This window comes from Chlorocebus sabaeus, chromosome 14 (genome assembly GCF_047675955.1).
Source record: "Chlorocebus sabaeus isolate Y175 chromosome 14, mChlSab1.0.hap1, whole genome shotgun sequence".
NCBI lineage: Eukaryota > Metazoa > Chordata > Mammalia > Primates > Cercopithecidae > Chlorocebus > Chlorocebus sabaeus.
Window position 1 is genome coordinate 28,807,616 of NC_132917.1, and position 24,356 is coordinate 28,831,971.

At 36.5% G+C, this 24,356-nt stretch overlaps 1 protein-coding gene across 4 annotated transcripts in view; it reads left to right on the top strand.

Moving 5' to 3' along the window:
• The window catches only part of CLIP4 (CAP-Gly domain containing linker protein family member 4), a 68,528-nt gene that overhangs the window by 4,456 nt on the left and 39,716 nt on the right, over positions 1–24,356 (top strand). For all 4 annotated transcript variants that reach the window (XM_038006224.2, XM_038006227.2, XM_007971058.3 and 1 more), the window contains exons 2-6: positions 2,655–2,802; positions 12,360–12,499; positions 13,254–13,347; positions 14,745–14,906; positions 16,638–16,756. In XM_038006224.2, coding sequence (XP_037862152.1) covers positions 2,670–2,802; positions 12,360–12,499; positions 13,254–13,347; positions 14,745–14,906; positions 16,638–16,756 — 648 coding nt within the window. In that variant the 5' untranslated portion in view covers positions 2,655–2,669. The remainder of the gene's footprint in view (positions 1–2,654; positions 2,803–12,359; positions 12,500–13,253; positions 13,348–14,744; positions 14,907–16,637; positions 16,757–24,356) is intronic.

Genomic DNA, 24,356 nt, shown 5'->3' on the forward strand with positions numbered 1-24,356 from the left:
ATGACATTTTGCCATGTTGGTCAGGCTGGTCTCAAACTCCTGACCTTGGGTGATCCACCTGCCCTGGCCTCCCAAAGTGCTGGGGTTACAGATGTGAGCCACCGTGCGTGGCAGGGCCTTTTTTTTTTTTTTTTTTTTTTTTTTAGGCTTACTTTATAATCAGTTATCACCAGTTAACCATAGTCGGATTTGGAATGAAAGTATGTACTCAGTCCAGATCAGTATACTTAGACATTTGACCAAGAGTCCAAGTGTCATAGGTCTTCAGATCCAGGAATTGCTTTTAGGAAATGAATCTGAGACTATAGGAAGTTTATAGGGATACATAGTTTCCTTTGGTAGGACAAAAGGTAGAATGTTAAGTTTTTCATGAAGATAAGGAAATGTAACTAGGGAAAAACGCAACAAAGACAAAATACAAAGAATGTTCACTGCATTGGTCAGGTAATATTGTAGCTTCTCTGGACTTCAAGTATCTAATATGTGAAAGAATGAAGCTGGTTACATCTGATTGCATGAATGTTCTTTCCACTTTGAATCTAAGCTTTGAATATTAAATATGTGTAACACACTATTCTAGCCCCTGTGGTAACCGATAGTTGTGTAAGATACAGTTCATATCTTTGAGGATCTCAACAGTTTACAAGGAAATGAAAGGTGCTCTGGGGATTACTTAAAACATTTTTTTTTGAATGAGAAACTCCACCCTTTGAAAGGGAAGTCATGTGGTGACTCCTCTTAACCGATTCAGACAGTTATTCACTGAGTCACTTTGCTGAAGAATTAAGAGTATAAAAACATGTCTGAGTCCCAAACTGTAATTATAGTCAGATTAATTTTCCTAAAACAGCTTTAATCATGCTATTCTCTTTTAAAAAAAATCAGTTGTTTCCCAGTGCTCATGAAAGTAAGTGGTTTGGTCTGTGATTAGGCATTTGCTCCTCAGTATAGCCCTAAAAAGCCCTTACAGCCTCACCTCTGACTGTTTTCCTAGCCATATCCCAAGTTCCAGCCCTACTGTTCCTTTAATGGGATCCCCTTTTACATTACCTATTCATCATTCCAGACTCATCGCAGATGATACTTTCTTCACCATTTATGATTCTTAGAAGCTCCCATTGCAAATGTTCCTGGTACTTATGTGATGGAGCAGATCCCATTCTGCCTCATAATCTATGGTTATTAGTGGTATTTTATTCACCTTAATAGATTGTAAGCTACCTAACAAGCACGAACCATCTGTTAACTCATTTTCATATTCGCTGAAACATCTAGAATAGTGCCCTGTATGTAGTGGTTCCTTAATAAATACTTACTACTGTTTGGAATTGATAGCATTTGAGGAAGATCACCATTGCTTTATAACACTAATTCTGTGAACTTGTAATTTTCCTATTTATATGGCAAGGTTAATGTCAAAATGCTTCTGAGTATTCGGTGGTAATTTTAGCATCCAAGAAAATGTGAATATCTTAAAATAGTGACAACTGGATTAGGTTACCTAAGATCTATGTCCATATAAGCATATGATTTTTGAGGAAAAAGTAGGCCTCCTACTTTTTACCAGTTCCTGCCAGTATTAAGAAAACATGAATCAAGTTGAAAGACAACAGTGAGCTCAATGAAATGACTGTTTTATTGTACTGGGGCACTGATGGTGAGGATAGTTATGTTAGACACAGGATTGGTTAAGTAGAACAGAGCACACATTAAGTAATAGCTAGTATGGTGTTATCTATTACCAGATCAAGCTATCGATTTCCTATTTTTATTCTATGCTTTCTACTGAAACAATCTAAACTCATTTTTAATTTAGTTTTATATTTTTTTGCTTACATTTTAAAAACAGGGATTCATGATACTTCAGATTGTAAAGATCTGATACAAAAGGAACTGGAAGGCTTTTAGCTTCATAAGTTTGGTTTTATTAGCAGTTTCTCTGCTTTCTACATCATTTCTGAGATGTAGGCTAGGATGCAGTACAAAGTCTAATTTAGAACAAATTTATTCTAAGCATTCATGTTTTCTGGGAAAAAGGTAATATAAACCCCGTGCTTTAAAAGTCATGGCTTCCATCTTCAGCCAGGATAGAACTCACAGACCCTCGGACCTTGTTAAGTCGAAAAATCTTAGTAAACTCTTAGATTTGTAAGAGTGATGTGATTAATTTTCAGTCAAGTTTTCTGGGATAGAAAATAATGGAAACATTTTAAGGTAGGTTATTTTCATGTGATGAGCACATGGCATGAGCTGTTGGATGACAAATGATGTGACTTGTGCCAGCATCGTGGGAAGTTAAAGATTCATCTACAAGGGTTAATATGCTCTTGTTTGTTACATGAGTAGGAGGATTTCACCCATTTAGATTAGCTCAGCATTTAAAAAGTGTTTTCACCTATTATAGCTTATTCCTCTTGAGCTTTGTCTAGAAAGATTACATGCGCTGCCGACTGTATAAGAGGCGGTGTGAAGCAATGTATGCTTTTAACAACAGTTTTGCCAAAAGGAATTTTTTCCCTTTCATAAAAGATCCTTGCTGAAAATGTCAGCAGATTTGACATCAAAGAACTTTTAGGCTTTTTGTGATTGAAGGCAGTCATTCTAGGTTGCATACAAATAAAGTAGAAACACTTTTTTTTTCTTTTGTGTTATAGGTGGCTGTCTAGAAGATGACCATAGAGGACCTTCCAGATTTTCCATTAGAAGGAAATCCTTTGTTTGGAAGATACCCATTTATATTTTCTGCTTCTGATACCCCAGTTATCTTCTCCATTTCTGCAGCACCAATGCCTTCAGACTGTGGTATGTGAAGTAGCTGTGCTTATTTTCTGAGAACTGGTAACTTCTCTGTTATGCCTTTTTTGTACTCATAGTTTTTCTTAGAACCATTTTTTTGGTTCTCATAAAATTGCTAAAGTTTTCCTTTTTCAAAAATACAATTGCTTATTGCTTTTTCTGCTTCTTAAGCTAAATGCTTTATTTCTGCTGTCAGCATTTATATTATGTTAAAATGTTCATTTTAAGCATCATGATGGATTTAGAGGACTTTATTTTTAGAATGCAATGGTGCTTAGCCATCTAGCATTCTTCTGTTATTGATGTATTTATTTTGGTTAAATATACTGACGTGCTAAAAAATCCATGTACTTAGGCAAAGAGGGTAAGAGACCCTTCCCTGGAATGTGAAATGAGATTGGTTAACGTTTAAATTGGTCCATATACATCTCCTCTGTAAAACGTTAATTTAGAAGCATTCCACTTTTCATCTATTTAGGCTTATTTCTCCAGAACCATAATAAAAGAGAACCAGGAGATAAATTTGATAGAATTGTTAAATTTCCAATTTAGAGTTTTTCAAGTAAAATATTGGTTCACCATTTCAAATTGTCTTTGGAGGTAGAGATAATACAAATTTTAAATATTAGTAGATATAAAGTTATTGGATTGAGAATTTGTCCTTTTAGTCATACTCATTGTAGTATAGTAATTCCTCATCTCCAAGTATCTGTTGTTGTTGTTGTATTCAGATTCTATCCCAGCTTACCTAGACCAGTTATCAGAAGTATCATATAAAACCTGTACCTTGATCCTGGGAGTTATTTGCAGGTTTTGTAATAATTGACTGGGCTTATTTTCAGATACAACAAAATCAGTTATGCAGGGGAAACCTTGAACCTTGTGCATTGTCCCTTATGTATGATACTTGTCTCACTCCATCTTGACTTCTAATTGTCTTATTTTCGTTCCTATATTGTAGCGCTTTGGGATGGAGAACAATCATACTTTATTTTTGTTTATCTCAAAAAGGCTAATATAGTCATTTGTTATTAGTTGCTCAATGATTGTTGAATAAATACATTGAATGAAAGGTGATAATGGATATTGACCCTTTGTGTAACTGAAATTAAACATTGAAACCCCATCTCTACTAAAAATACAAAAATTAGCCAGGCATGATGATGTGCACCTATAATGTCAGCTACTCAGGAAGCTGAGGCAGGAGAATCACTTGAACCAGGAGGCAGAGTTTGCAGTGTGCTGAGATTGCACCACTGCACTCCAGCCTGGGCCACAGAGCGAGACTTTGTCTCCAAAAAAAAAAAAAAAAGCGTTGTAATCTTAGAATTACAGGTTCATAGACTCTTGTGAACCTTTCCCTACTCACCTTCCTGTGTAGAAATTGTATTTTCAGGATCTCTGTCAGATAACCATTTAACCTCTTGCGTGTCTTCAATAGTGGGAAACTAACAAAATAGTCGATTTTATTGTTAAAAAGCTTTAGTTGTAATAAAACTGTTTTTGTATATTGACTCGGAATTGGTCTCCCTGAAATTTTGGCCAATTCTAGTTTGATACATGGCACAAATTCTTTTATAGGATAGCCTTTAAGTATTTGCAAATAGTTTGAACATTTTAAGTTAGTCTGAACCTCCTTAGGCTACACATTTTTGGTTCTTCCACCAGTTTCTCATTGTCAGGATTTCTAGACCCTTTTCTTCGTAGTTGCTTTGTTGGTACACTGTGGTCAGCGTCCTCTTGAAAAGCAGCATACATAATTGCATTTATTGAGCAAGTATTTATTGAGGGCCTCTTGTGTGCTAGGGACTCTCCTGGATGCTGGAAGTATCAGTGACCAAGACAGGTCTTCTGGTAGGGAACACAGTAAACAAACAAATGAATAGACAAAGCACAAATAGGTCATAATGAATTCTGTGGAAGAAAGAAACAGGGTGCTGTGATAGAGAACAATGGGGCCAAGGCAGCTGCTTTAGATGGGGTGGTCATTTGGAGAATCAGAAGAGGCTGGCTGTGAGAAGAGCCTGGAAAGAAGTGTTCCAGGAAAAAAAACAGAAAAGTAAAGGCACAGTGTTGGGGGAAGATCTTGGTGTATCCTAAGAATTCATGGAAGGCCTCTGTGGCTGAGGGGCAAAGTGATTGATGGCAGAGTGGAGGGAGACAGAATTGGAGAGTAAGGCACTGGCCAGGTCATGCGGGATCATGTAGGCCCCCATAAGGAATTTTTATGTGATACCAACTAATGAGCGTAAAACCAAGAAACAAAAAGAAACCAGTCCACAGAAATCAGAGTTGAGACATGTGACACGGTGTTGACTCTCAAGGTGATTACCCTGTAAAACTATGTACTGTTCTTGCGCAACCGTTTTTGGAATCTTTTGCCTTGAAATGCCTTCAGAATCAGTTTATGCAGAACACACATTATATACATTATAAATATCACAATACCTTATATTTTGCTTAAAAATTGAATTATCTGTTAAATTTAAATAATATAAAAAGTCTCATTTACCCGTGTAGTTACTGTTTCTAGTGCTCTTCATTCCTTTGTATAGGTCCAGATTTCCATCTGGTACCATTTCCTTCTGCCTGAGGCACTTCCTTTAATGTTTCTTACGGTGCTGGTCTGCCAGTGATGAATTCTTTCAGCTGTTTTATGTCTGAAAACATCTTATTTACCTTCTTTTTTTGAAAAATATGTTTGCTGGGTTTAGAATTATAGGTTGGTAGTTTTCTTTCAGTACTTGAAAAATCTTGCTCTGCTGTCTTCCCGTTTGCATTGTTTCTGCTGTCATTTTTGTTTCTATAGATGTAACATGTCTTTTTTTTTGGCTGCTTTAAAGAGTTTCTCTTTATTTTGAGCAATTTTACTATTATGCACTTAGGTATTATTTTCTGTGTGTTCTTGTTCTTGGAATTGGTTGAACTGCTTGGATCTGTGGGTTTCAGTTTCCATTAAGTTTGGGAAATCATTAAAAAAATTTTTTTTCTGCTTCTCTGCCTTTTCAGATATTGTAATTGCATGTATGTTATAGACTGCTTGAAGTTGTCCCACAACTCACTGATTCTTTTTATATTTAAACATTTTTTTCTCTTTATTTTGGTTAGTTTCTATTACTGTATCTTCAAGTTCATTCGTCTTTCCTTCTGCAGTGTCTAATTAGCTGCTGATTTTATCCAGTGCAGTTTTCATTTCAGATGAAGTTTTCATCTCTAAAGTTTACTTTGGCTTTTTTTTTATGCCCAGGTCTCTTCTCCACCTTTGGACATTTGGAATAGAGTTATAATGACTGTTTTAATGTCCTTCTCTATGAATTATAATATCCGTATCAACTCTAGGTCTGTTTCATTATTCCCCTGATGATGGGTCATGTTTTCCTGTTTCTTTGCATGCCTGATAATCTTTAATTGGATGCCAGATATTGTGAATTTTACTTTGTTGGATGCTGGATATTTTTGTACTCATGTAAGTATTCTTGCATTCGTTCCGGGATACAGTTTAGTTACTTGGAAATAGTTGGACCCTTTGAGGTCCTGCTTTTCTGATTTGTTAGGTGGGTCTGGAGCCATTCTTGGTCTGGAGCTAATTATTCCCTACTGCTGAAAATTCTACTCCAGGGGTCTCCAACCCCCTGGCTACAGACTGGTACTGGTCCCCCTGCCCTGGCCCCTAGTGCCAGAAAGGTTGGGGACTGCTGTTCTACTCAATGCTGTGTGAATTATGAGGATTCTTTTTCAGTCTTCCTGCTGAGAATAGGTACTAATCCCTGTAGTCATTATGGATGGTTCTTTCCCTTACCTCAAGTATTTCCTCACAAGTATATGATGAATAGTTGAGGAGGACCCTCTGCAGGTCTCCGGGGTTCTCTTGCAGTGCGTGCATCCGTCTCTGCTGTATTCTGCCCTGTGACCTCTGGCCACCTCAAGTTCCCCAGACTCTCAGCTCTGTCTCCTCAACTCAGGGAGTTTGCTGGGCTTTTTCTTGGTCCCCCCCGCCCCACCCCTGAACTGTGCTCCTGGAGACTCCCTCAAGGCAATTAGCTGGGGCATGTGTAGAACTTTTCTCGTTTGTATTCCATTCCTCAGGGACCACTGTCTTTCATTGTCTAATGTCCAGTGTCTTGAAAACTATTGTTCCCTCCCTCTGGTGTTTTGGTTGTTTCAGTTGGAAGGGCAAATTTGGCCCTCATCATTCCATCTTGACTTAAAGCAGACGTCACCTCCATTTTCTCCCCCCACCCCACTTTGTTTTGATAAAAGCTATTTTTTAGGCCGGGCGTGGTGGCTCACACCTGTAATCCCCCCCCTTTGGGAGGCTGAGGCGGGTGGATCACCTGAGGTTAGGAGTTCAAGACCAGCCTAACATGGTGAAACCCCATCTCTACTAAAAATATAAAAATTAGCCATGTGTGGTGGCGGGCGCCTGTGGTCTCAGCTACTTGGGAGGCTGAGGCAGGAGAATCGCTTGAACCAGGGAGGCAGAGGTTGCAGTGAGCTGAGATCACTGAGATCGGCCACTGCACTCCAGCCTGGGTGAAAGAGTGAGACTCCATCCCCCCAAAAAATAGAAACATAAAACTTTTTTTTTTTTAATCTCAAAAGCTTGCAACAACATAAAAAATACTTTATTTTCCTGCATGGAAGTTGAAAATTCAAATGTAGTTAGATATGTTAATATTTTGCATTGTAGCTTAGAGGTTATGGTCTCATTCTGGCATGAATCCTGACTCAATCACTTTCCAGTTGTGTGATTTTGGGCAAATTGTTTATTTTCTCTATCCCTTTGTTTCTTCTTTAAAATGGGAATAACAATAGTGCCTACTTCATGTGGTAGTTATGAGGATTAAATAAATTAATATACACAAAGTTCATAGAACAGTCCCTAGTATCTACAAGACACTTAATAAATCTAACATTGTTATTTAAATGAGCCATCTGGAGGGCAGCACGTTAAGAAGATTTCCAGATTTGCTCTTGGAGCATCTTGAGGTGTGAAATGAGGATGGCAGTTTCTGCTGACAGACTTTCCTGGTTTGCAGTTTGAATGTCTTGGTTGATGTCATCAGATGTTTTGGTGAATTCTCTGGGTGACCCCCACAGAAACAGGCACAGAAGTTCCTTACATGAGCCATGGTGGTGATTTGTCTAAAGTTTACATCAAATCATCCAGTAGGGGTTGGGGAAAAGGACAGTTTTAATAAATTGGAAATATTAGTTTGGAGAGTTGTAACCAGATATTGGAGGAAACTGGAGGAATTGAGGATCCAGTCCAGTTTGTAGGTGGATGACAACGCCCCAAAGACAATAAACAGGACTAGAATCTGATAATGGGTGTACTCTGAGTTTTCTGCGGAAACACAATTTTTCTCTCTACAGTTCCCCATTTCTACCAAAGATAATCACAGGCTAATTTGTTTGCAAATAAGTTTTGTCTCATTAAGCTGGCCTGATTATATACATAAGTGCAGCAAGAATAGTGAATATGTGCACATTCTCAAATATGCCATTCCAGTCAGAGATTTGGTAATATCTTAGGGGCTTTACTGATTCTGTAAAGTCAATCTGAATTCTTTATAACTGTCTGGTACTAAGGAATCTGAAATGAGACTTTAAAAAGCCTTTTCAGTCTAAGAAACCAAGCAGAGGCCTTGCCCAATTGTGTCCTGTTAGAAGGGAAAACAAACTTTTATTGAACTTACGTAAATGCTTATATTGCCATGAAAAAATACTCAATAAGAATTTCTGAATTTTGGAGGGGTTGGGGTTGGGAGAAAAGAAAATGTGTTGCCTTTTTGTTTACAAAAGTATTCTTCACCAAATTGCTGTAAGTTGTAGGTCTTAAGGGAAAAGAGAAAAGGCGTTCTTTAAATCTGGAAAACAAACATTAAAGAACCCACAGTATTTCAAAGACATAAAAATTATCACCCTCATCAGTTCATTCAGTCCCCTGTAATTCTTGTCCTGCTTGATTTTGGGTTAGCAGCCTCATGAATCCATTGGTTTGGTTTTCCATTACAGTTCTGGAAATTCTAATCCAGTCCAATGCCGTGATCTTAAAGTTATCAGAAACCTATACTTGTCAGAGTCTTTTCTGTAAATCTTCCTGCAATTTTGTATCACAGATGCTTGCAAAAGCTTTCAGGAAAATATCAAAGTAAAAAAATCACTGTCTGTAGATGGCAAAAGATTTAAAATGTCCATAGTTACGGATTTGATGAGAGTTCATTTTAATGCAGTTGACAAGGAAATTTGTTATTTGTTTTATAACATTTGAAGATAATAACTGGAATTATGACTGATAAATTTACACCAGAACATATCCAATTTCTAGGAATTTCATACAATTTCTAGAACACTTGCATTAATAATATAGTCATACAAAAATAAGGAAGGTTAAGCGTCACCTTTGACAGTGCTTCTCATGCAATGTAATATATCAAGCCTAGTTTCACATTTATTTGACAAGGCTTCCCATGCAAAGATGCTTAATTACTTTAATGTCTGTGTGTGTGTGTGTGTGTGTGTGTGTGTGTGTTTATTAGTAAGGAAATAGAACAAGATTTTCTAGGGGCCTCTGAAAAATCCCAGAATTAGTCTAAGGTCAGAAAAGACTTCATTCAGAATTTGATTTTTGGGAAGTTTATAAAAAATAACCCAAAAGATTCAAAACACTTGATTAAATAGATTACAGGTATTTAGTTATCCATTTAACCAAAGTGACAAAGATTTCAAAGGCAAATACAGAAAGCCATGTAGTTGTTTAAAAAAAAAAAAAAAAAAAGACCAAAACCCCTTGACTTTTTGAGAGAGAAACTTAAATAATCAAAGACAACATGAAGCAATTATCTTGACAAAACACAGAATCTTTGTTTTCTAGGCAGACCATTCAAAAGTTAAAGAAAAACCTTTCACAGTCTCCCATCAAGAGCAGGCCCATACTCCAAGAAAGTTTAGTCATTTTAACAGGAGCTCAAATGCTAGTTATGCCTTATTTTGATTTGAATGATAATAGATTCATTCAATTTTAGCCAGCTTAATCACACAAGATTCTCCTTCTCCCTCTTTTCAACTTCTAGCCATTTTGTTTTTTTCCTTTATTTTCTTTTTCAAAAAACATATCTTCGTACCTCATCTTTTCTTGACTGTCATGCTGGCATTCTGTAGGTTTAGAAATCTATGAATATACCATAATTTCTGGAAGCACATGTTTCCTTAAATTTTTCAGTGTAGCACAGGACATGTTTACTAACACACCCAGGTATCTTTAGTTTCTCTGTCCAAAAGTAGGTAACATTATGTTCAGCAATTAATGTTTCAGTATTTATCTTATGTGGACTTACATTGATTTAATTCACTTGTTTTGAACAATTATGCTTGGATTACTTAAGAAAATTTCATGAGACATTAAATCACTAAGCATCATCTTGTTTTTCTTGCTGAGAAATTTTGTAACATGGAGATGGCAGAGGCTTATTTATAATTCTCTAGTCTTGAACATGAGCTTATTCGACTAGTAAACCTACATAGAATCAAAGTTGTACATCTGCCTTATGTCTAATGCTGACAACTCTGAAGGCATATTGGTTTTTTAAACTAAACCAACAATGTTTTTGTTTATTGAAAATCACCCGAGTCACATGAACTTAAAAAGCATTTGAATTAGTTCCTATTTTTCTGAGAGTTTTCAGGAATACTTAATTTATATAAACACTTGTTTTTACTTATATCTATTGAACATACATAGCTATAAGATCTCTGTCTGTATGTTTGTGTATACAGACAGACACAGATCTTACAGCTTTCATTTCCAAATTTTAGCCATGTGTCAGTTAAAATAATACAAAGCTTATTAGTTTATGAAAGAAGCTAGATCCAAATTGTACCTCTGAGAGATGGAACAAGTCAAGGTTACCTGCTCAGATGGCTACAGCTTTTTAGTGAAGCTTTTTTTTTTTTTTTTATTTGAATGCTGTAGGGATGCTTTTAGAGAAACTACTTTTGAGTCATTTTGTGTCCAGAAGTTTCTGCATACAAATCAAAGAATGCATTCCATTGTCTCTGAAAGGCTCAGGATACTCTTTCTTCAAGGGCACTCCCAAAGGCAGACTGACTATCTTATCTAAAATTAAACGTTCTCCGAAGTGGTCACTGAAATTGCAAATTATTATTTGTAAAGTTCACCCATTTTTCCAAAAAGGCACAAGATTCTGATCCACAGTTGTTTCTGGACTCCATGTTTGCATTAGATTCTCTGGAAAGTCTTAACTGTTAAGGATTCTTTTTTCAGCAGCTGCTCTGGAACACAGGGAATCATGCATTTCACCCTTCCCCCTTTTGAACAGAATAGGGTGACTTCCTGAGAAGTTTCAGCAAAGGTTGCTCAGCATAATTGGAGAGTTCTACACAGAAGGAGGAGAGCTCAGATTCAAAAGAGACTTACTCTAGAACTCCATGGCCGGGTGAGAGAGCAGCCAGGGCCACGGCCCTGGGTACCAGCACCTAGTTACTCACTGGCTTTGGGGCTTTGCAGGGGTCTTCTTCTGATCCTGCTTTGGACACCAAAAACTGTCAAGAAAATCCAGGGTGCTTTTCTTAATATAAATATTAAGTGAGTAAAAAAACCGCAAACAGGGAGACTTTCCAAACCAAGGTAAGAAGCTTGTCCCACAAAGGTCATAGTAAGCTTTATAAAGCCTAGAAGAGGAAATTCATATAGCTTAATTCTCACTGGTTAGAATGAGTGGGTTAGTTTGGTCGTTACTGATTTGCTACAATGTGCTGAGTCTTGCTGACCAAGCTTCATGTACAGTTTAAGTAGGTGTTTTGGAGAATAGGTCCTTATAGGTTTTCCTGAGCTGGATGTGGGACATTGGCTCAGAGGCCAAGGTTTGTCTTGGCTTCTATTTTGATTTTTGGCTAACAGGACCATTTTGTTGTCTAAGATTATGAATGTTGTTTCAGTTTTAGTCTTTCTGATTCTCTTCTGATGGACTGCTGCTCTGCTTCTATATGTGTCTTTAGTTTGTTGCCTTTCCTTTCATCTTTTAGTTATCCTGACTCTAAAAGTAAGAACCGTGTGTACAGGGAATAATTTTGGAAAATATATAAATGCAAAGAATAAAGCAAAAACAAAAAAACGCCATGAGTCCCACTAGTTATGCATGCTGTTACAATCTGAGCTTAATGGCGAGTTACCTCAGCAAGTAGAATAATAGAGGAAAGAAGATAGACTTTGGAGACAGACCTGGTTTTCTACCCCAGATTTGCCACTTGCTAGCTGTGCAACGTTGAGCTGGTATTATTTAGTCTGAGCTTTGCTTTCCTCATGTGCAAAATGAGAATATACCTGCCAGGTAAGGTATTGGTGAGGATTTTTAAAGTGTTTAGTAAGTGCTCAGCAAATGTTCGTAATATTTTCCTTCTTTAGATACTTCTGCTTTTTTTTTTAGCATCTAAAATATTTGTATCATTTGAACCTTGGTTTTATGGTTTATTATTTTCAATATATTTATTTGAAACTTTTAGTAAATTTAATTTACATCTTTTTTTTTTTTTAATTTCAGAATTTTCTTTCTTTGATCCTAATGATGCATCATGCCAGGAAATTCTTTTTGATCCCAAAACTTCGGTTTCAGAATTATTTGCCATTTTAAGACAATGGGTTCCTCAGGTCCAACAAAACATTGACATTATTGGAAATGAGGTAAGGAATTCTTACAGTTTAAGTTTTGTATTGTTAGGATTATTAATGGTATAGATTTTTCCCCCATCTGAAAGGAAGATGATATTGAAGGAGAAACCCTTTAAATGTTCTGATATTTATTTGTATTTCCAGGATTTTCATGGGGCAGTGAGTTAATACTATATATTCTTCGGATTATTTCTTCATGCTCTGTCCTTCTAACATTTATAGACTCTTGGTGGGTGCAGGGAGGGGCATTTTTCGTATTTCCTTCTTTGTAAAAATTAATTTTGTAAACTTTTATGCATTTCATGAAGGGATTTGATTACCATCATGTTCTATTTACACTTTTGGGTGTTTTGGTAAAGATACAGGCTTGAATGTAGTCTTTAAGAATATTAGATTTTTTGAGAGAGGGTTCTTTGACCAGTATGTTGCTGTGTTGTAGGAAGAGAGTGCTTATACTTTTTTTCAAATATCATTACACCCGTAGAAATAAAATTTTGCTCATTTTTGAGAGGAACATATTTGGAGTGCCAGATTACCCTTGGAATAATCTTCAAGAATTTCCTTCAGCCTGCTGACAAGTTCAGTTTTCATTCTTGTTGTTGAATGCAGATTAAAAATTTACCCTTTAGAGATGCCGATACTGTCTATACATTTTACTGAGAAGTAATTCAGATTTGATAGACTAACTTGGTTCCTCAGCATTGGTTTGAAAGCAATAGGTACCTCAGTAGTTTGGTTGTAACCATATTTTCCTTGACTGCTTCAGATTCTTAAGAGAGGTTGCAATGTGAATGATAGAGATGGACTGACAGATATGACTCTTTTACATTATACCTGCAAATCTGGAGCTCATGGTATTGGTAAGTGTGTGGTAAATCTATCAGTTGCTTATATCATCTGCATTTGTGCTTAGATAATCTATATTTATGCCCATATATTGTCCATGGGAAGGCACCCAGCTGCTGATGATAATATTGCCCGAAGAGTTGAGGATTCAGTTAGGTCCTTCCAAAAATCATATTCCCTTTTCTCAAGGAGTTCTTTATACCCTCCTGATACCTCCGAGCTTTTCTGGATCAGGCCTCATGCCTGATTGCGTATTAGATGAGAGTAACTGCTAACACCCTAAAATCTTTCTGAGGGTTTGTAACAAGGTTTGACAGTCCAAGGCCAGTCTTTACATACTGATTCCTAATCTCAAGACCCCAGTCTGGAGACCTAAGGTCTGTTCCTACGTATGTAACATATGTGCATATTTTCCAAAGTTATTACTCTCTTGTGCTTTGTCATTTTATAAACCTGCATCTCTTACCTAACTATATACTGTGATTGTCTCTCCTTGTTTCAGTAGTCTGATGCAGTGGTGCTGAAACTTCTGGTGGTGACGGATTCCCTTTTTCCCCTCACAACCCATCATGGACTGATACTTTCACGAAATAAAATAAAAATGAATTTATAATACAAAATAAAACCATAAAATATAAGCCCAAATATTTTTCAAAAGGCATGAAACTGGCCAGGCATGATGATTTACACCTGTAATCCCAACACTTTGGGAGGCCAAGGCAGGAGGATTGCTTGAGGCCAGGAGTTTGAGACCAGCCTGAGCAACATAGTGAGACCTTGTGTCTACAAAAGAGTTAAACAATTAGCCAACCATGGTGGTGCCTGCCTAGAGTTTCAGCTACTTACGAGGCTGAGGCAGGAGGATTGTGTAAGCCCAGTAGTTTAGGGTTGGCGTGGGCTGTGATTGCATCACTACACTCCAATCTGGGTGACAGCAAGACCCTGTCTTTAAAAAAGAAGAAAGAATAAAAGACATAAGACTACATTTTATTTAATATAATGGGAAGACGTATTAAACGGGGGGAAAAGCTATAAAAAGTACACACAGATTGCAATTCGGGACTGCCAGTGGTCCACAGAACGTGTTTGGAGTAGCACTGATCTGCTGTGTTGTTGATGGCTTCATAGCATTCTATGTGTGTCTCTATTTAACCAATTTCTTATTACACTTTTTGGATTTTTTAGAATTAATAACAGTGCAGAGATGAGCATCTTTACAGCCATGTGTATCCCATTTATCGCATCCCTGTGTATAATTATTTTCTTAGGATAAATTCTTGCAAGTGAAATTTTCGAGGTGTGTTTATACAGTGCACTGTTTGCTTTGGCTTTTTAAATGAGGCAATTGATAGCCATCCGTTGGAACTTAAAATTTGTACTAAAGGAAAGTAATTTGGAAAATCTTCTTTAGGTGATGTGGAAACAGCTGTAAAATTTGCAACTCAACTTATTGACCTGGGAGCAGACATTAGTTTGCGGAGTCGCTGGACAAACATGAATGCTTTGCATTATGCTGCTTATTTTGATGTCCCAGAACTTATAAGAGTGATTTTGAAAACATCGAAACCAAAAGGCAAGTATTATAAGATCACCTTTAGATATTATTAACTGAACACTTTAGTGGTGGCATAAAAATTATAATTCAAGGATTTTTAAAACTTCTAATCTGTCTTGTTTCATATGCCTTTCTACTCCGTTTTATCTCTGAGATAGTTTAAAATTTCTTTATTGAGTATTACTATCTTTTCTACAAAAGGATTAGTACAGAGAGATACAAAATGAAAGAGTGTTCTCTGGGCTTTCATATCTCTGTAAGTTCTCTAGTATAACATGGATGTTTTATATAATTGATTCTACATGCTTTATGATTCTTTTGCCTTGCTTGGGTAGCCAGAAATAGAACAATAAGGTCTTCAAAGATTGGCATTGGAATAATAAATACTATTTATTTTAGATGGCATTTGGTTCTGAAATTATATAATTCAACTTAAGGGATAATATTTCCATTTTTTCCCCCCTGTTTTGATGGTGATATCCTGAAATTGAAGATCTGAATGTCTAAGTCACAGTCCTGGTATTTTGATTTTTCTCTCTGGTTCTCTTTGGGGCCAATTTTCTTTTCTTTATTTTTTAGAAAAATATGAGAGCAAGCAAATAGTATTAACATTAAATTAAAGAAAGTGTATTTTCCCCATTGTAGGAACATGCTTTAGAGATTCAGTAAATTTCCCAGAATGTTCATTTCTAACCTCCAATCTGCATAATTGTCCATTTTTTTCTTTAAAATTCTACCTTTTCACTTTGTGAATGATGTTAGGAAGAAAGCCTCTGTCGACACTTCTGTGTTTTTAAAAATTCAAGAGTGTGTGTCTTGAGTATATCTGGGTCGTTTGCAGTTGTAGGAAGGATATGTGGGTGTAGTGTCATTTAGTTGAGGGTAGGATTTGCAGAACCAGAGGTATATTTAAACCCTTGTTATGGAAAATATTCAAGATGGGATTCCCAAATCTGGAGGATTTCCTGTATTTAAATATAACATATGATGCTATATTAAAAGTTATTAAAATGTCCTTAGAGTTGCAAGATTACTTTTCTCATTATGAAATTCAAATTCATTTGTTCAGTGGAGTATTATGAATCAATTTATAGGTGAGCGTTTCTATGCTTAATTAGACTTTAGCTGCTTTGAAAATTCTGCTTTGTTTTACCTACCAGGTATTGGCCGTTTTGTTTCTGTAAAGGGCCAGCTAGTAAATATTTTAGACTTTTTGGACTACATGGTCTCTGATGAAACTACTCAGTTCCATAGTTGTAGCACGGAAGTAGTCACAGAGGATATGTAAATGAGTGAGTGTGCCTGTGTTCTAATAAAACTTTATAAAACCAGGTGGGCTGGATTTGGCCTTTGGGTCATAGGTTGCTGACCCCTGACCTAAACTCTACTACTCTACCTCACTGTAGTTGTCATGGCAAATATGCCACAGACTTAATGGGAAATTGTGATACGCTGTTACTTTTACAAATATGAATTATTGCCATTAATTGTTTTAAAATGTGTTTAGTTTGAAAACCCAGGATAATATCACTCCATCTTATAATGAATTTTATTGTACTAGGAAAATAATCAACTGTTTAACTAAATTGTAATATAAACATTTTGTTCTTTTGTGAAATCATGCTTCTAGTGGGTTGATTTAAGTCTTATAAATGATAAAAGTCCCTCCTCCCAAAACCCTGTCTTCTTTTAAATTATAATAGCTAAGTTTAAAATTTTAGTTAATATACTTGTGATGTTTAATTGCAGATGTGGATGCCACTTGCAGTGATTTTAATTTTGGAACAGCTTTGCATATTGCAGCATACAACTTGTGTGCAGGTGCTGTGAAGTGCCTCTTGGAGCAGGGAGCAAATCCTGCATTTAGGGTAAGAGGTTAAATTAAAAGTGAAAAATATTAAAAGAATTAAGAAGTCTTATCCTACTTTCTGGTAAAGTGTTGGCTCTGAATGTTGTTATTAATAGAAGAACTCTTACATGAGCAAGTAATTTATATCTTTGTTCCACATGTAAAGAGTGATGATGATCTTTATTGTAAATAAATTTAAGGCATAATGATAAATTTCCTTTTATATTGATAAGTCCCATTCAGGAAAGTAAAGTCTTCCTTTAACTGTCATAATCTTTAAGTATCTTTCATTTAGGGGTTTGATGTATTTATGGAAAGTTAGCTGTTAAGTACAAATACATATATTAAAGTTATATTTTTCTGTTAAGTCATATTCTAAATTTTTTAAGAAATAAAATTCATTTCAGAAAGTTAAAATAAATACCCATTTAAGGATGAAGTAAGCCTTTGAAAATGAAACATTTAAAGGAAAAGTGTATTTTTTTAATAGTAAAATGTCACTAATTTACGGAGTTACACAGGATTGAATATCATAGTCTTCAGATCCTTTTTTTTTTTTTTCCTCCAGAAAGTGGCTCTCAGTTTTCACTTTCTTTATATTGATAACAATAACTCGCTCTGGCAGGTATTCTTAATCGTGTTATACTTTCCCTTGAAGGGGTGGGTGTGAACGGCGGATAGAGTGCAGTATTTGAAAACACTTGTTTTCCCTTCCCTTTCCCATTTTTCCCATTTTCCCTACTTCTTTGCCAGTTTTCTTTCTGTTTAACTGCCTTGATTACCCCCCAACTTTTAATTTCTTCCCTTCCTCCCTCCCTCCCTTCTGACTATATTGGGTATTAGGCACTGGGAGAATACTACAGTAGTGTAGATAAAGCCCTTGCCCTCAAAAAGAATGTATTGCAGAGGGGAGGTGGGACAAGGAAGCAATCAGTTTTACTGTAGTGTGCGAATTCAGTGCGACACGATGGGGCAGGGGTGGCAGAGGGCCGTGGGTCATCTTCCCAAAGCTTCAATAGGGGGTGACATCTAAATCAAGTGCTTACATAGGCAAGAATTAACCAGGTACTGGAGGGAGGTGAGGAATGCATTTTAGACAGAGTAGCATGCAAGAAACCTAGAGGTGATCATTCAGTCCAGCTGGAACGCGAAGGGGATGCATTTGCTTTTGTTGGTACAGCTGTTGATAAAGCCCCATTAGTGGGGATGATGTTCTGAATTTGTTAGGATGCCATGAGATATGTTATTGAGCTAAATTACCAATTTAGGCCAGAAACAGATGAATAGGTTGCCGTATTTTAGAAATACTTAAAAAACAGTGGTAAACTTGTGGGTCAGCAGTAGCCCTCAGACCATAGTGTGATAGCCACCATCTTAATTTTTAATTTTTATTTTAAATATTAGATTCAGGGAGTATATGTACAGGTTTGTGAAATAGGTTATATTGCGTGGTGCTGAGGTTTGGGCTTCTGTTGATGCCGTCACCCAAACAGTGAACATAGTACCCAATAGGTAGTTTTTCCACCCTTGCCCTAGCCCTTCCCCACCTCCTTCCCTCCCACACTCCCTCCTATCTTTAGGGGTCCCAGTGTCTGTTGTTCCCATCTTTATGTCTGTGTGTATCCAGTGTTCAGCTCCCACTAATAAGTGAGAACACGCATTATTTGGTTTTCTGTTTCTGCATTAATTTTCTTAGGATAATGGCCTCCAGTTGCATCCTTGTTGTTGCAAAGGGCACGGTTTCATTTTTTAAATGACTATGTAGTATGCTGTATTTGTACTGCATTTTCTTTATCCAGTCCACTATTGATGAGCACCGAGGTTGATTCCATGTCTTTGCTGTTATGAATTGTGCTGTGAAAAACTTATGAGTGCAGTGTCTTTTTGGTAAAATAATTTATTTTTCTTTGAGTGTGTACCCAGTAGTGGGATCTAGGTCAAATGGTAATTCCGTTTTTAGTTTTTTGAGAAATCTCCACATTGCTTTCCACAGGGGCTGAACCAATTTACACTTCCACTAACAGTGTATAAATGTTCCTTTTCTCCACAACCTCACCAACATGTTATTTTGTGACTTTTTACTAATGGCCATTCTGACTGGTGTGAGATAGTCTCTCATTGTGGTGTTGATTAGCATTTCTCTGATGATTAGTGATGTTGAGCATTTTTTATATTTGTTGGTTGCTTGTATGTCTTCTTTTGAGAAGTGTCTGTTCATGTTCTTTGCCACTTTTTAGTGGGATATTTTTTCTTTTTGATTTGTTTACATTCCTTATAGATTCTGGATATTAATCTTTTGTTGGATGCATAGTTTGTATTTTTACCTATTCTGTAGTTTGTCTGTTTACTCTGTTGATAGTTTCATTTGCTGTGCAGAAGCTCTAGTTTAATGAGGTCCTGTTTGACAATTTTTGTTTTTGTTGCCTTTGCTTTTGAGGACTTAGTTGCAAATTCTTTGCCTAAGCCAATGCCTAGAAGAGTATTTCCTAGATTTTTGTCTAGGATTTTTGTAGTTTGATTTCTTATACTTAAGTTTTTAAAATCTATCTTGAGTTAATTTTTGCATATCGTGAGTAGTGGGGGCCCAGTTTCATGCATATGGTTAGCTAGTTTTCCCAGCACCATTTATGAGTAGAGTGTCCTTTCCCTCATGTTTATTTTTGTTACCTTTGTCAAAAATCAGTTGGTTGGTTGTAAGTGTATGGCTTTATTTCAGGGTTCTCTACTCTGTTTCATTGGTCTATATGTCTGTTTTTTGTAGCAATATCATGCTGTTTTGATTACTGTGGTCTTGTAGTATAATTTTAAGTCAGGTAATGTGATACCTCTGGCTTTTGTTCTTTCTGCTTGGGATTGGTTTGGCTATTTGGGCTCCTTTTTTGGCTCCGTATGAATTTTAGAACAGTTTTTTCTAATCCTGTGAAAACCGATGTTGGAAATTTGATAGGAAGAGTGTTGAATCTGTCAATTGCTCTGGCCAATGTGGACGTTTTAGTGATACTGATTCTTCCAGTCCTTGAGCATGTAGTGTTTTTCCATTTGTTTGTGTTGTCTATGATTTCTCTCAGCAACATTTTATAGTTATTGTAGAGATCTTCCATCCCCTTGGTTAGATGTATTCCTTGGTATTTTAATTATTATTTTGTGGCTATTGTAAATGGAATTGTGTTCTTGATTTTGTTCTCAGCCTGAGTGTTACTGGTGTATAGAAATGCTACTGATTTTCATATATTGATTTTGTGTCCTGACACTTTACTGAAGTTGTTTATCAGGTCTAGGAGTTTTTTTTTGGCAGAACCTTTAGAATTTTCTACATATAGAACCATATTATTGGTGAAGGGAGATAATTTGACTTCCCCTTTTCCTATTTGAATGCCTTTTATTTCTTTCTCTTGTCTGATTACTCTGGTTGGAACTTCTAGTACTGTGTTGAATAGGCGTAGTGAGAGTGAACATTCTTGTCTTGTTCTCAGGAGGAATGTTTCCAACTTGCCCATTCGGTATGATGTTGGCTGTGGGTTTGTCATAGATGGCTCTTATTATTTCGAGGTATGTTCCTTCGATGCCTAATTTGTTGAAGGTTTTTTGTCATGAAGTCGTGTTGGAATTTATCGATTGCTTTTTCTGTGTCCGTTGAGATGATCATACAGTTTTTAATTTTGTTATGTGGTGAATCACATTTATTGACTTGCATATGTTGAACCTCCTTGCATGAATTGGTCATGGTGAATTCTCTTTTTGGTATGCTGCTGAATTTGGTTTGCTAGTAACTTGAGGATTTCTGTGTCTGTGTTTACCAGGGATGTTGGTCTGTAGTTTTCTTTTTTGTTGTGTCTTTGCCAGATTTTGGTATAAAGATGTTACTGCTTTCGTAGAATGAATTAGGGAGAAATCCCTCCTCCTTGGTTTTTTCATATTGTTTTGGTAGGATTGTTACCAGCTCCTCCTCATACGTTTGGTAGAATTTGGCTGTGAATCCATTTGGGCTTTTTCTGGATGGTAGGTTTTTTATTACTGATTCAATTTTGTAACTCATTATTGGTATGTTCAGGGTTTCACTTTCTTCCTGGTTCTTGGAAGGTTGTGTGTTTCTAGGAATTTAGATTCCTAGATTTTCTAGATTTCCTTTAGATTTTCTAGTTTGTATGAATAGAGGTATTCACATTAGTTGCTGAGGATCTTTTGCATCTCTGTGGGATTGTTGTAATGTCATATTTATAATTGCTAGTTGTGCTTATTTGGATCTTCCCTTTCTTTTTCTTTGTTAACCTAGCTATCAGTCTATCAATCTTATTGTTTCAAAGAACTGCCTTTTCATTTTGCTGATCCTTTGAATGCCTTTTTTGGTTTCAGTTTCATTTAGTTGTACTCCAATTTTAGTTATTTCTTTGACTAGGTTTGGGTTTAGTTTGTTCTTATTTTTCTAGTTCCCTTAGGTGCAATGTTAGGTTGTTAATTTGAGATCTCCCTGTCTTCTTGATTCAGGCATTTTGTACTTTCCTCTTAAAACTGGTTTTGCTACATCCCAGAGGTTTTGGTATATTGTGTCTCTATTTTCATTTGTTTCAAAGAATTTTTTGAATTCTGCCTTAATTTCATTGTTTATTATTTAATAATATAATTTTATGAATATTAATTATTAACATAACAATATTAAATCATATTTTAATATATAATTTATTATATTATTATTTTTCTTTGTAGTAATATTCATATTATTATTCATTCCAAAAGTCATTCTGGAGCAAGTTTTCTAGTTTGCATGTATTTGTGTGGTTTTGAGAGCTCTTCTTGGTATTGATTTCTATTTTTATTCCACTGTGGTCCAAGAGATTCTTGGTGTGATTTTGATTTTTTGAATTTGTTGAGACTTGCTTTATGACCGTGGTCAATCTTTGAGTATGTTCCATGTGCCAGTGAGAATAGCATTTATATTCTGTGATTGTTGGGTGGAGTATTCTTTAGATGCCCATTAAGTCTAATTGGTCAAGTGCTGTATTTAAGTCCAAAATTTCTTTGTTAGTTTTCTGCCTTGATGATCTAATGCCTTCAGTGAAGTGTTGAAGTCACCCACTGTTATTGTGTGACTATGTTCATCTTTTTGTAAGTCTAGTCATAATGTTTTATAAATTTGGGTGCTCCAATGTTGGGTGTATGTATATTTAGGATAGTTAAGTCTTCTTGTTGAATTGAACCCTTTATCATTATGTAATGCCCTACTTTGTCCCTCTTGACTGTTGTTGGCTTAAAGTATGTTTAACTGATGTAAGAATAATGATCCTCTGCTCCTTTTTATTTTCCATTTGCATGGTAGATCTTTCTCCAGCCTTTTACTTTGAGCCTATGGGTGTCATTACATGTGCAATAGGTATCTTGAAGACAGCAGAAGGATGGGTCTTTTTTTTTTTTAAAACCCAATTTGCCACTGTATGTCTTTTGAGTGCTGTGTTTAGGCTGTTTATGTTCAGGGTTAATATTGATATGTGAAGTTGGGCTCCTATTGTCGTGTTGTTAGCTAGTTGCTTTGTAGTCTTGATTGTGTAGTTGCTTTTATGGAGTCTATAGACTATGTGCTTATGTATGCTTTTGTGACAGCAAGTATTATTTTCTTGTTTCCATGTTTAGAACTCTGTTAGTCATCTTTTATTAACCTTCCTCAGGGTTAATATTGATATGTGAAGTTTTGTTCCTGTTGTCGTGATGTTAGCTAGTTGCTTCCTAGTCTCAACTGTATAGTTGCTTTATGGAGAACATAGTCTATGTGCTTATGTATGCTTTTGTGGTAGCAAGTTTTGTTCTTTTGTTTCCATGTGTAGAGCTCCCTTAATCATCTTTTATAGGGCCAGTCTGGTGGTATGCCACCACTTTAGAAGAAAGTGGAATTCCACAATCGATCATGCATAAGCCTTATTATGTTAGGAAGATATCATCATTGTTACTGTATTATTCTTACTATTTTTTTTTTTTTTTTTTTTTGAGACGGAGTCTCGCTCTGTCGCCCAGGCTGGAGTGCAGTGGCCGGATCTCGGCTCACTACAAGCTCCGCCTCCCGGGTTCACGCCATTCTCCTGCCTCAGCCTCCCGAGTAGCTGGGACTACAGGCGCCCGCCACCTCGCCCGGCTAGTTTTTTGTATTTTTTTAGTAGAGACGGGGTTTCACCGGGTTAGCCAGGATGGTCTCGATCTCCTGACCTCGTGATCCGCCCGTCTCGGCCTCCCAAAGTGCTGGGATTACAGGCTTGAGCCACCGCGCCCGGCCTCTTACTATTATTTAGTTGTTGTTGTTGTTTTTTTTTTTTACAGGAGTTTTGATTGTTGAATTGTATGGTAATTGACAACAAAGTGTGTGACAGGCTCCAAAAAGTGGGGATATAACAAAAGTCCAAAGTAAAATATTCACCGTAAGCATAGCTTACAACTTATCAGCCTCCTGTATTTTTAAAATTGTTATGTTTCCCTATTTTTCTCTCTCTGTTTTTTAGAGTATACATTAGTGTAACACATATCTTTATTGTATTTTGTATGTTTTCTTGAAATCTGGGATTAAAAGAGTCCATTACCATCCCAGAAATCTAATAACATACCTTCTTGCCATGTTTTTACTAAGGACCAACCTGACTTGAATTTTACAACAAAAAAATGTGAAGCAATTGCAAACTAAGTGTGTTCTAAAAGCCTCATTCATTTTTCCACGTGGTTCATTTGAAGAACATTATCATCAGTGAAGAAAGGGAAAAAAGTTTCTCAGTTAACAAAAGTATCTTTATTCTTTATATTAAGAGAAAATTACAATCTAGATTATTTCTCATGAAGTCTAAAGTTTTTGGTTAGGGAATGTAAGGTGACAGATAATTCATATGATAGGGCTTTGATGATACATATACCATGCAAATGACTGTGGGGTTGTCTCTGGCCATTTTATCTGGTCACAGGATAAATCCCAGGATACCAGTCTTTCCGTTGTGGTGAAGACAGAGCTTTTTTCTTGATTATAGCCTGGGTTTTAGAAGTATCAAAACCATAGTTTCTAGTTTTGAAATCTGAGTTACCCCATGAATGGGCAGGGGGCTGAGATCACAGAGCCAAGAGGGCAGCTCTGGAACCGTGGATTTGGGTCCGGGAAGCCAGTCAGTCTTGTGACTTTTGTTTCCAAGCTTGCTTTCTCAAATGCCTGTGAGGGCAGGATGCTCTCCGCTTAGGACCTGAGCACTGCTCCCCACGATAGATGCAGTGCTTTTCCCTGCCAGAGAACCTGCACGGCTCCTCCCTGGTCTGCTTTGGATCTCTGTGGAGATGCCTCTCATCAGTGAGGTCTCCCTGACCACTTAAAGAGTTTCCCCTACAACCATCTCTGTCTCTGCATTTCCTATTTCCCTTCCCTGCTTTTTTTTTTTTTTTCCCCACCTCCAGGCCACTTATTACTGTTTATTATGCCACATATAATTTACTTGTTTAATGTTGTGTGGTCTGTCTCTCCCACCAGAATGTAATGTTCCTTGAGGGCAGGGCTTGTGTTTTTTTCACTGTAGGATCTTTAGCACCTAGAATGGTGCCTGCATATTGTAGGTGTTCAGGAAATGTTTTTGAATAAACAAATGACGAATGAATTTAACATAAAA